At 38.4% G+C, this 13,620-nt stretch overlaps 1 protein-coding gene across 1 annotated transcript; it reads left to right on the plus strand.

The window, feature by feature from the left end:
- Window positions 1-1,401: 1,401 nt before the first annotated feature.
- Window positions 1,402-13,620, plus strand: LOC144524677 (beta-1,3-galactosyltransferase 1-like). Its single transcript, XM_078261102.1, has 4 exons — window positions 1,402-1,532; window positions 5,556-5,736; window positions 6,959-7,228; window positions 9,271-13,620. Exons 1-4 carry the CDS (start codon window positions 1,507-1,509, stop codon window positions 9,868-9,870), a joined length of 1,077 nt encoding a protein of 358 aa, XP_078117228.1. The 5' UTR covers window positions 1,402-1,506; the 3' UTR covers window positions 9,871-13,620.

The raw sequence follows: 13,620 nt of genomic DNA on the forward strand, positions 1-13,620 counted from the left end.
GTTTACACCAATGAGACAAGACGCTGTATCAACTTCATAGCACAACGACTCTGTACTTCCATTCTAACTTCCGACTTGCAGGCTTTTTTGTAGCTGAATATGTCAGTTGTTGCGTCTAAATATGAATGTGGATAACGTTAGTGATAGTGAGATGCCTGCTACAGTTACATTTCTAGTGATGAAACGGCGAAAAAGATGTATTTCTCAGATTTTTTGTCAGACACTTAAAACCAATAATATGAGCCTGTCAGTGTCAAAAACAAGCACTTTTAGTGGACGGTAATTGACGGTGCACGAATGCCCTGAGTGGTTACAATGTAGCCTGTATCGCAGCGCCCGGCTGCACCAGTCAATACAGGACAAACGTCAGAAAATGTTGGGTCCAAGTTGAAAAATATTGAAGTTATCCTTTAATATTATGTCTTTCAACGCAGAAAATGCTTCAGTTGAGCTACATTAAATACAACAATAGAAGATTTGAGTTGACCATGTAAAAAACTAGAAATTGCAAGTATTAACCCTTGTGTTAATATTTGACCCGTTTTTAAAGTTTTTTTTATATCAGAAATATGGGTTTCTTTCAACCAAATTGCCCCAAATAACTTGGATGCATGCATGTACGTTGTATGGAACCTAGATGCAACATTGTTCGCAGGTAAAATTAATTGATTGCTATTTCATAGCATTTGAAAAACTTTCTTTTTTAATGGTTTCAAAACAGCATCCTGACCCAAACTTTGACATGTACCAGTCTGTGGTTATCCACTCAACATCCTCTGATCTTAATTAGTCAAAATAATTCATAATTTCTGCTTTTTTTTTCCAACTCAAAAAGTAGGTATAATGTCATATAAATTAGGTTTATTGATCATGAATTAAAAAGCGTTGAGAAAAGTGACAAATACAAATAATTGGAAAAAAGTTCATTTTCAATTTTGAGCAGGAAGGAAAACAAGTTCATGGTTGACGGGAAGACAACAGAAGGGTTAACATCTGCAATGCCGACCTTACACCAGGCGACTTTTCAAGCGATTCCACGTCACAGATTTTCTTTAGATGTGAGATGGTGTCAGGCTTTAGTTTCTAGTGGATGGTGGGCATAACAGAGAAAGAGTTAAAACAGGATAAAAAAAAAAGTAGTTTCTGGTAAATGCAATTATGTTACAATAATGAGTCAAAGTCCTAAGATGCTTGTTGAGTCATGTGTGACTTGAGCATTGAGTCTATGCTCCCTCTTAAATCACAACACTCTTTGCGCGCAATTATAAAGCATATCTAACAACAGCATACATATTATGTTTTTGTACTTGTCATCACATCCAGAGCTGTCTGTGAGTGCTCAGAAAAAGGGCCTGTGTGCTGGTCTGACATACATAACCACACAAACCACAATGCATTTGTTCAGTTAGACTTCCACATCAACATCCTCATTCGTACCTACTGTCTGTCTGCTAGCTCGCTGTAGCTGTCACAACAGTCGGAAATCATTCTCTGCCTTTTTCGAAAATGCAGGAGAGCTCTGCTTCCAAAGGGTAAGTCCACATTTTAATTTAGTTTGTTCAAAATGTATCGACTTTAAAAAGGATCGTACAGTACAGTAAAGTCCAAGGCTCAGTGTGCTTCATAAAGATGAAAGCTTTTATAAGACATCTTGTCCGGCTTATTATTAAAATGGATCAGACCGATTGATTGCAGTAGAGACTCCACTCCCAACAAACATGAGAGCTCATGTCTAATGTACATTTATGACTTTGTGGCTGTAATCTTTAATTGAGTATTCAAAAGGAAAACGAAACATCATTTCTAGCTGACAATGAATAATACCAACAAAATCTTGTTTTTCTGCAGAGAAAAGCACATAACACAACAATAATAATAATATTAATAATTTGCATACAGTACCATATCTTTTGGTGATATTTTCTTAATTTTGTTACATTCATGTTTTCCATTTTTTATATATATATAATCACATACTGCAAAAAAAGTAAAAATCTAAATACATCAACACAAAAAGAGTTTTTTTCCTCGGTTCAATCTGTACAATACATACAATGTACAATTATATGCTTTAGCAAACATCAGTGAGTCACAAAAACGCATTGAATTTCGCCTAAATACATGTCATAAGCACCTTTAAGATAATTGTGCAGCTCGCCTCACATGGGAGATTGTTTTGCCAGTATATTTAAGCTAAATGTATACATTGATATTTCTATTGACATATTCATTCCACATGCATGTGATTTATGCCCCCAAAAAAATGCATGAGAGGTAATACTGCAAATTTTAATAAATGTGGAGATGAGGAATTTCTGGGCTGTTGACACACTACAGGTTGTGTGAACTGTACTCCTGCGTGTTATCTGCTGCTGTTGAAAGACTAACCACAAAGCCAGTAGACTATGACGACATACAAGCAAGAGCCATGTGACGGGAAAATGAGCAGCTGCGCTGGATTGATATTGTCTAAATATCATTTTTTGGGGGGGCAAATAAATACAAAGCAGTACTTTGAAACTGGTCAAATCAACCAGCACTACTTTATTTAATAAACAACTATGTATTTTGTATTTAGAGCAAGACAAAGATTCAAGTTACAAACATAAGAAGATAGTGACTTTGACTGAGTTTTTATCCTCCTACTATATCTACTATCTATCTATCTATATCCTCCCACCCACTACCAAAAAGCATGTTAACTACTTGAACATACATTTTCCTCTCCTTTCCTTCAGACATAACTGACAGTATTGGGGTCAAAGTCACCCGAGTCTTGTATGCTCTCAAAACAGCAAGTGAGATCCTCTCTGTCCTCAAAAACAGTACTGATGGCACGGATATGAAAGCAGTCTATGGGCAACCACTTTATCCGGAAAACATGTTCGCTTGGGTGACTTAGAAACAAAGCTGGCAGTGTTAGTGTGGCAATGTTAGAAAAGAAATTCTGTGGCCTGTTGCATTATCAGGTTGAGCTGATGTGCGTAGCAGTGGATGTAGTGGGCATTTGGGTACACATCTTGTATTTTCCTCTGAACACCTCATTGGCACCCCACGTCAATGCTGCTGCCAGTTCTGTTGTTGTTTACCTTTTTCTTCTTCTTCTAGTCCGTAGAAAGAGCAACGTCGGTAGCCTTTGCTCATTAGCGCCACCTCTGTTCAGGAGAAGACTGCAACTAGTGTCACGAGCACCAGCGCGGGTATAAATAGTCATGGCGATCCCATGACGTCACAGATGCGCGCGCCAGCTGGGCTGCGGTTACTGTAAAACACGCTTAATGCTAATCCTGTAGCCTTCATCTAGCTAGTCATATAGCAGTGCTAACTCTGCCAAAAAACGTTAACTTCATGCTATTATCAAGATGGCTGCGACCTTTCATGACGTTTGTATTTTTCAGAGAGATGTTTTAGGTCGACTCTTACCCCCGTTGTTGTCCACAAAACCTCAGTGCAGACACTTTGAAATAATATACAGGGAAAAGAAAAAGCATTGCTAACATCACATCAAGCCAGCCAACTCCGTTTGTAGCTCTGGTCACTGGCCTCAGCCTGCTGCTGGATTTGGAAATTGGGTTGGTCCGCTCCGAAATCCTTTATCCTCTTTTTTTCTTCCAGCAAACGTCTTGTGAGAGGTTTTTTTTGTAAATCAATGACAGAATGTGGTTTAACTGCTGCCATTTTCTCTGGGAAAGTGATCTGTGTCACTGTGTGATTTCTCAACTTGCAAGGTTTTGGCAGAGTGACGGTATCGCCTGCGCTAGTAGCGTAAAGTTGAATGACAGGTGTCGAGAACCAATCAGATTGGATAAAATAACATGTATCCAATTCTGATTCGCCAGGAATACAGCAACCTGCGCCCGGAGGAGAATCTTTAAGAAACCAATTAGAGACCAGCTTCAGGTCACATGCTGGCCGAAAGTTTAAGGACTGACATAGACCAAGGAGGTCAGCCTAGTGATGGCCAAATGAAGCTTCGTGAACCATTTTCTTTATTTTCTGAGCCCATTAGATGGTGGTCTTGGTTTTAAAAGAAAGGCCTAAGGCATTGCAATTCAGTGTATTCTCAACCCTTTGTTGAACAGAGATCGCCATCTAGTGGGCTCAGAAAATAAAGACAATGCTTCACGAAGCTTAATTTGGCCATTACTAGGTAAGCCTCTCCCCGGAACGCGTAGCTCCTATGGCGCCATTTTGATGCTACCAAGCCATCACCTCCCGTTAGCATTCCATTGACTGCCATTCATTTTGGCGCCACTTTGACAGCGAATAACTTTACATCTGAAGCGTTTAAAGACTCTACTTGTCAATTGTTTATTTCTAAAGAAACACGACAATGTATAAAAGGCTCCATTACCTTGTACCTCACATTATGGCTCCGTAGCAGACGTTTTTTTGTAAAAATAGGCTAACGATTGTGTCATCACCACGCGACTTACTGTCGCACAGTAGAGGAATTACCGTATAGTACAGGAGAAGCTCGCAGGCAGTTTCGACTTACATTCGCTGTTTAATTTAATTAATTACTACTGTTAACTAGCATTTTAGTTAGCAATAATTAGCCTGTGCCTATGTTATCTCCTTACATGTACCTACGTTCTCCGTCTCTGCAAGATTGGGAATGATTGAGATTTCTCTTGGCACAGCTACCAGAAGACTTCCAACTTTCAGACAGGTTGATCACGTCACATTTACGTCTTCAAGCTCAGTTGTAGGCTGCGCAGTAACGCTCAGCCATCACCGGAAAAGTGCTTCCAATATCCTTTTCCACTAGTCTCCGTCCAGAGCAACAGGATCTGTTGGTCCATTTTATATATGTCTATGACATAGACACCCATTTGTCCGGCGTCCCTGCCCCTGAAACCGCATCAAACATATTGAAACATAGAAAATAGTTAACCGATTAAAGCCAGTTTTTATTTACTGCTGAGGCTCTTACTACCAGCCGGCACATCGTATGAGTAAACTATTTTATTTTTTATTTTAATTTTTATATACATTTATATTTCTGGAATTTTGATGCAGGCGGCGTCCCAGCGCCCTCTATTGACAAGCCGCCTCTGCTAAATTTATGTATATATTTTATTAAAGTGATCATATTATGCTCATTTTCAGGTTCACTTGAGAAGTGAATGTCGTTTTGGAGCTTCTTGATTCTGTTGATTGATTGCTGTATATGTTCCATGAAGGCTACGTAGTAAATAGAATATGCCTACAGTCTATAGAAAAGCTTGTAAAGCATGTTCAAGCATCAATATGTACAATGTGTTAACATACATCACACTCTTCTCTGCAAATGTTTTAGTGCTTGCAGTAAGCTCGCGGTTGTGGTGGTTTCTGATGGATGCAGATCTCCTGCCTCCTGCAGAGACTCCTTCCTTTGCTCTAAACAGCTACACATTAATCACAGCTAATGAGGGACGCCTACATTACTGGTCAAGGAAGAGGCAATATTAGCAAAGTGCTTCCTGATTCCAATCGAGTAATGGATAGTAAAGTGCTTCTGATGTGCAGTTAAGAGGCAATAAAGATATCAACTTTCATTTTTGTCTTGGCAGTGAAAAGACTCCATGGACAAGACCTAGACGATGGTTGTGTTTTTGGATACTGTTACTCGTGATGGTAACGTTAATTATGTTCTACAATTCGAGCCCCAAAGTATCATGGCCTTTGAAGTTTTGGATGACACACTCACATTCAAGCCAATCTTACAGCAATAAGACTACTACAGTCCACAGTGTAAGTATATTCAGTGTCATCTTGAAACAAAGGCAGCTGTCAACATGACAGGAAAAAGCCACAACATCTGTTAATAAGAGATCTCATTTAGTCATCAGCATTAACACATCACTGTTAAAGAGGAACTATGTTTGTGCGCCCGGATAGCTCAGTTGGTAGAGGTATATACTGTATATATATATATATATATATATAGAGGTTTACTCCTCCTACCTGTGGCCCTTTGCTGCATGTCATTCCTCCTCTCTTTCTGCTTTCATGTCTTCAGCTGTCCTGAAGGCCAAAAATACCCAAAACATAATCTTTAATTTTTTTTGAATTCATACATTTGTGTCATCAATTATAAAATGGAACTGCTCCACAGACAATGCATTAGGAAATATGTTGACACTAATAGCACCCAGGGGAATGTTCTGAATATACAGGTACATTATTATGTTTCAGAACTTAGAAGACTAATATAGAATGAAGCTCATTTGGGTATAAAAACTAAAACACAATCAGTCTTTCATTCATTGTCTATGGAGCAGCTCCAGACTTTATACTTGATGACATCACAAGTTTGATATAAATAACACACGGAATTTTTAATTTAGGTGGTTAAAATGTCATCATGCTGCTGTTATAGTACCATAAAATTGTCGAATTGTTGAATCCAGCGATACTTTTTAATTGTCAAGACAGACTGTTTAACACTCAGCTGTCAATTTTCAACTATTTAAAATCCAGGCAGCAAAATTAGATCTTTGAAATTAGCTAATTATACGTAAATGCTAACAAGTTGCTATTTAGTGCCAATACAGGAGATTGTCTAACATGGCGTGTTCACACAGAACGCATATCGGACTTTAGACACAACACAATTGCACACAAAGTCGGTGGAAAGACACAAGTGGGCACGAATAGATATCATTTTGCCCTAGGATGTGTGAATTAGAGTGTTACAACTTCTGAGACACACACAGACACTTTCCACATACATACGTTGCTAGCTAGCTAAAGCTAACATCTGTACAGACTTTACAATTGGCTATTTTGGAATAAACGCAGACTGCACAAACAGTCCAGCAGTAAAATTTGCACAAACTTTTGTCTGAACACATCTTGATAGCTCCATATTTCAACAGAAGCTAATATTAGAGGGTAGAAAAGAAAAAAAAACAACGACAAATCCTGTACTATCAAGGTGCAACACTCAAAATACCAACCTCTGCTTACACAGGTCTCCCCAGATGCCCCAGATGGCACTTCAGCATATTTTGTTGCGTACCCGCAACGGTATGGTTTCGTTTTGGACGAACCCCATAGATGTCAGCAGGAAAGCCCATTCTTGGTTCTTATGATCCCAGTCGCACCCCACAACAGAGAGGCCCGTGACATAATCCGCAACACGTGGGGCAAAGAAACTACTGTGCTTGGCAGAGTGGTCAGCCACTACTTCCTGCTGGGACTGTCCAAAGAGCAAGATGGGACAGAAACCATTAAGGAGCAAGTGAGTTGATTTTTGAAATAACTGAATTCTCTATCCCTTTCTACTTTGAAAAAAAACACACCGTTAAACAAGAAAGGGGCAAAACATTCCAGAGACATTCCAGGGGTCCTTTGGGGGTAAATCCAAGTGCATTTCAGTTCTCGCTGTTTGCAAATTAAAGAGACCAACATGAGAATGCAGTACAGAAGATGCTTCAGAGAATGTGAAACTCACAAGGTAATCAGAGCAGAGAAATTAAGGTTGAGGTGCAAGGTTAGAGCTGCATTCAAACAAAATGTACTTCAGAGAGCTATGGGGTTATGGGTAAGATTTTGAGCTGGTTAAATTGGTTTGTGTGTACTGAATGCTGTGGCATGAGGACAACATAAAGAACGTGTGACTGCTGTCTGTCTCCTAATGCATTGAAACATTAGAGCTGCACTAATCAATATTTTTTTATATTAATGGATCAAATCATGATATGTATTGTGAAAGCAGTGACAAACTCACAGCAAATTATTACCCATCTTTGTAGTTCCCCTCAGCCAGTGAGTTTTTTCTAGGGGGTTCGGAATAGAATAGCACTTAATTACATCACTGAATGACTCTTTTTTTTTTTATTCATTTGAGGCCTCTTATCTGCTCGTCTGTTGGGCAAAAAAAGAGTAGTATATCGAAGCTTCCTTATAAAAAATAATGGCATTTGAGTATTTCACTAAGTTGTGTGTCAGAGTCACACAGTAGATAAATAATCTAATCTAAAGTATCTCCAAATTTGGTTCTGAGGTATATCATATTGCTCCTTTAGCAAAGTGAATGATTTAAGTATAGGACCACCGTATACATATCCTTTAAAGTTATAATACCTTCTTCGGCCTATATTTTCCAAAAAAAAGGGTCTCTTATTTAAAGGGAGCTTTGGATTTGATTTATAGGCTACAGTTATGGGCCACGTCTTTCAGTTTTGGTTTTCAGGCCAGTGACTTTGTTTCAGTCTCACCGCTCTCTAGCAGCAGCAGGCAGCCGTTTTTGGCGAAAAAGCTCTGATAAACTCACTGCACGCTACCTGCCCAGCAACAAACAAAGTTAGCGACTAGCTGGTAAACACAGTGGAGCATTTAGCGCTAATGAACCAGGTATTTCAAAACCAGAAGACCAGACCTGAAAGGAGAGTAAATATTTGACTTACACTCACCAGGTCACCACAAACATAGTCTCGCTTTGCCAGACCATCCACACGCCGTGGAGCAGAGGAGGGTCTGGCTACTCCACATGGGGTCAGCCCTATGTTCCCACAGCCCAATGGTCCTACAGCCATATGTTCCCACATTTCTAAGAATTTTTACAGCCTTATGTTCCCAAAGCCCTATGTTCCCACATTTATAAGATTTTTCTTAAAATTAGGCCCTATGTTCCAACAGCCCAATGTTCCCACATTTCTAGGACTTTTTTTTGAAAATGAGGTCTTGTGTTCCTACATTTCCCTTCAATTTAAGCCCTATCCTCCCACAACATTTTTTAGGGTTAGGGTTAGGGGGATCAAATCTGATACAAATTTATGAAAAAGGAAATGTGGGAACATAGGGCCTAATTTTCAGTGAAAAAAAAAAATCTTGGAAAGGTGGGAACATAGGCACGCTCCCAGACAGACAGCATTCCGGGATGGGAGAAAAACGTGCTCGGCGCTAAGGTCTGCAGGGAGCCGCTGTAAAATAGTTGTGCAAGAGAAAACTCAGAATAAACAGATGTCTAGCTAGCTGTCTCAATTTTCCCTGCAGAGATCAGAGGAGTAGTCAACCATAGTCCTCATAATCCACCGGAGTTTAGAATGCCAACACAAAGAAAGTGGAAGGAAACGGACATACGTGCATTGGAATTTCCTGCGGCACCAGAGCAATCCTGGAAGTGGAACGTCAAGGATATAGACTACCAGAAACATGACTCCATTGCTCTGTATCTGCTGGACGTGTAATTATACAACTGGTTACTAGCTTGTTTCCAGCGTGGCCAAGTAATTATTTAACTGCTGCTTCAATTTCAGTCTCCTATCTCTCCCTTTGTAGGTGTTACAAGAAAGCCAGAGACATCATGATATTCTCCAGAGTGATTTCTTGGACAGCTACAATAACCTCACCATTAAAACCATGGTCATGTTCGAATGGCTCAGCTCCCATTGCCCCAACACCTCCTACGCCATGAAGATTGACTCGGACATCTTCCTCAATGTCCACAACCTCGTTGACATGCTTTTGAAAGCCCCCCGACATCTCTACATGACAGGAATGGTGGCAAGGGGTGCTTCTGTTCTCAGAGACCATAACTCAAAGTGGTTTCTTCCGGTGTCTGTCTTCCCTGAGTCTAGTTACCCACCGTATGCCCTGGGACTGGGCTATGTGTTCTCACTGGATTTACCCAAAAAAATACTGGAGGCGTCTGCACAAGTTAAAGCTGTTTACATTGAAGATGTGTACGTGGGACTGTGTATGAGGCATTTGGGAATCGCACTGACAGATCCTCCTCATGGTAATTTGTTTAGGGCATATATGCCTAATGGAGCAAGCAACTGTTACTGGACCTCTGTCATTACAACATTACTACAGAACCCTAACCAACTTTCAGATGTATGGGGAACATACCAGACTCAAGCACAAAGTGGCTGTTAACACTTTTGCCTGTGCCTTTCAAAAACTATGTAACTGCATAGCCCTGTTGCACAGCACAGCAGTTACAACACCACTCTGTTTACATCATAAGTTGCCTCCTTGATTGCTGCCTTTTTTTCATCTTTTGAAGTACGGTTGGGACTTTTGATATCTAAACAACAGAGATTGTGAGACAGATATACATTTTTAGGCTTAGCAAAATGTGTTTATATTTTAGGTATTTGCGAAGATTGCACAAGTGATTGTAAAGAAGTCAATCATTTTAAGATTTTGGAATGGAGATAAGTTTTTTTATAAATTGCTCTTGTGTCCATTCAGCACATATAATGTAACAAATGTAATTAAACAGGGAGTTAGCAGTCCTGGTAGTTACCACACTGTGAACTGATGGAGTTGTCTGGAAGTAAAGCCCCTATATGTAGAATATTATTTTAATGTCATGGCATGAAGGAAAATGATTGTCTAAAGGGTCTAAAATGATTAGCACAAACAAACAGTCATGCATAAGATTGCGTGCCTGCCTTTCACCACTGAAACTTCCCTTAGAGGAAGAGGCTAACCTAACACTAGCTGCATAGCAGAGTGCATTTAAAGGTACACAACTGCTTTTACACAGTCTGCTGCGGAACAGCTGTAGTTACTATAACTCTGGAATAATCTGAATAACCACGACATTAATGGCATTCAGTGTCAGGACTACCGGAATATTCACCAGCAAATAAAATTTGTATAGTGGAACCCTCGGCTGTAAACAGAAGAGCATGATAGCATCACTGAATATGACGTGAGCAAGCATGATAACAGTAACTGAACAAAATATATTTTTCACACTTTTTTTGCATATTAAAGTTCCAACTAAAGACATGCCACACGTACCATCTGGCTTTTATCTTAGGTACTTTTATGACTGTATGTTCTGTGCTAAATCTACGGTATTTGTATTTAAAAATACAGCTAAATTGATGAGAAGAAATACGCAGTACAGTTACTATTGTGTAAATAATTATTTAGAATGGAATACAATATATTTCTTTAACATGTTTTTCCCAGTTGTCCAGTATACGCAAATAGATTTTGGCAAGTAGGCTTCAACAAAGCCGACTAAAAATACACTCTGACAGGCCTATGTCCTAAAAATTACATTCCTAGACAAAAAAAATGCATTCTCAATTACGTATTAAGGAAAAGATATTTTGTCCTTGATAACGTTTGTACTTGATGTATCACAAATACGTTTCTAATCAAAGTCCACCAAAGTCCACATAGGGAGTAGGTCGGAGTGGATGGACAGTTAAAAAAAACAAAAGACTTTCACCCAGGAGACCACTGTTCATGTCCTGTGTGAACCCAACAGTCAACGTCGACTTACGTCACATACTTAACTTATATACGTAACGTTATATAATGTAACAAACGTACTTATTTGAATCCATCAAATCAACCATCTTTTCCTAAACCTAACCAAGTAGTTTTGTTTCAATTCACGACGTTAAACATGTGTTTTAAAACGCGACTGTTATGCACGAACACTGGAAAATAAATTTCCCTCACAACGCAATTGAGAATGCAGAATCGTTCTGGGAACGTCATTTTTTAAGAGTCGGGGTTCCGTTTTGTTCGAGTTGTTTTAGAGAAGATAGAGTTGATTCAATGTTATGGTTATTTATGGTTATTTAATTGTTGCAGTTTGTGGTGCTGTTGAATTGCATCACGCTACACTAAGAGTTGTTTCTAATATTTAGTATACCCTCATTCTTATAAATGAGTTTTTTTTAGCTACTCTAGAGGTGTGGCTCTGAGGTTAGCAATGTCAGTTTGTCAATCGCTCAGTCCACCACTTTGGCCCATACTACTGAATGGATTACTATGTAATTTTGTACATCATTTATATTCCCCAAAGGATAAATTCTACTGACTTTTATTGATCCTTTGACTTTTCTTTTTGCTCAATTGTGCAGTTATGTTTGGGTTTGTGTGAAATTTCTCAAAATCTGTTAAATGAAATGCCACGAAATTTAATGCAAATATTCAAGGTCCACAGAGGATGAATCCTAATGTCTCAGATTATGTCTTCACTATTTATCTAATGCCACCAGCAGATCAATGTTTTTACTTATCCAGTGACATAGCTCGACATCTACTTGATAGATTGGCGCCAAATTTTGTAGACACTCATGGTCCCCAGAAGATGTTTTCTAATTACTGTGGTAATCCCTTGACTTTTCCTCTATCGTCATCAGCAGGTTGATATTTTTAGTTCCGTGTGAAATGTCTTTTCTTTTTTTGGACTGACTGCCATAAAAATTTGGAATGGACTTTTCTGTTCCCCAGAGGATACACATCGTAATAACTTTAGTGATTACATAACTTTTCATGTAACATCATCATCAGGTAAAAAAAAAAAAGTAAATTGTCCAATAATGGGATTTAGGGTATAATTAAAGAAAAAAGAAAATATATTATAATGAAGTAAAATGTGTAGTAGGTAGGGTAGATTACATGTACTGTAAATGCCCTTCCATTTAGCCATTTAATAACTAAATGCCTATATTTCATCCGAAGAGGTCTTCTCAGTTGACAAAATGGGAAAAACATTTTTCTATCCAGTGGTGTAGTGGTATTTTGATCAGCTATAAATATTTTTTAAGTGCATCACAAACAATAAAAGGACCTTTCCTAACCAAACACATACCCACTTCTAAGCATCTTGAAGTCTTCTATGAAGAATTGTCACTATTGTCATATGGTGTATGGGGAATGATGGTGATAACAACACTGACCCTTAATAAGACAGTACGGCTGAGTCAATGAGCATTGTGGGCACATGTACGTAGGTTTTCAAAAAAGTATGAAACATTTTTTCTTATCTCCTGTCCTCAGGAAATCTTCTGGGAGCCATTCGTTTACATTTAGTTTCTAGCTTCAGAATGAAAGAGTAATTTGTCTCTGAAATCTCTAATAGTATTTATCGGTTAAGCATGCAGACACTGAAGGCCTTCAAAAGCAAATCAGTCGACATGCACCACATGAAAATGAGCAACTAAATGATTAAAACATACAATATAACTATTTATTTTTAGAACTGTTTATTTAAAATAACTTCACAATGTCATCATTTAATTTGCTGTGCATATAGAAATATACAGTTGATTTAACTGAACACTGAGTCATCCAATCCCCTGTTCATGAAATACATTTTCCCCCTTTTAAAATTAGCTTTGAGTTGGTACAACTCAGAAATGTTTTTTTTTCTTCAGGTGAAGATCTGCTGGTTCTTTTAATCTTTTTCCTCTATTCTTGCACGAGGATAAGTTCATTCTAATTTAAATGATTTATTAGTAGATAGTGAGTTGTTACATGAGTCCCCTTTATGTGAAATGATAACATGTTTAAATAGTTGTTGCATGTAGATTTATAAGGAGATGTTACTTTTCAATCTTTCTACAGTGAGAAATGATTTTTCTGAAATGTTTTTATTTTGTCGTTGTCATCGTCTGAAGTTTAAGTTAGTTTATACTTCTGATTTCAAACTTGCTGTACCAAAGATCTGCTCTACTTGAGAACAATTGAACAGGCAAGCAATAAATATTGTGTTTGAATACTTCAAAATCAAATTTTACGTTTTGCAAATCTTTCGTACAGTAATTCCACCTGATAATCAAAGCTGTACAGGATTGTAATGCTGTTTGTAGAGCAGACAGTCAGACTTGTGCTTATAGAGGAAGAAAAAAGAAAGAATCAACACCCAAA

This window comes from Sander vitreus, chromosome 10 (assembly GCF_031162955.1).
Source record: "Sander vitreus isolate 19-12246 chromosome 10, sanVit1, whole genome shotgun sequence".
NCBI lineage: Eukaryota > Metazoa > Chordata > Actinopteri > Perciformes > Percidae > Sander > Sander vitreus.

What these genes read in the sequence shown, in the direction of transcription:
- LOC144524677 (XM_078261102.1), top strand. Translation starts at nt 1,507, where the DNA reads ATGCAGGAGAGCTCTGCTTCCAAAGG. An exon ending in AGACTACTACAGTCCACAGT is followed by an intron (nt 5,737 to 6,958) that starts GTAAGTATATTC and finishes CTGCTTACACAG; the next exon opens with GTCTCCCCAGATGCCCCAGA. An exon ending in CAGAAACCATTAAGGAGCAA is followed by an intron (nt 7,229 to 9,270) that starts GTGAGTTGATTT and finishes CTCCCTTTGTAG; the next exon opens with GTGTTACAAGAAAGCCAGAG.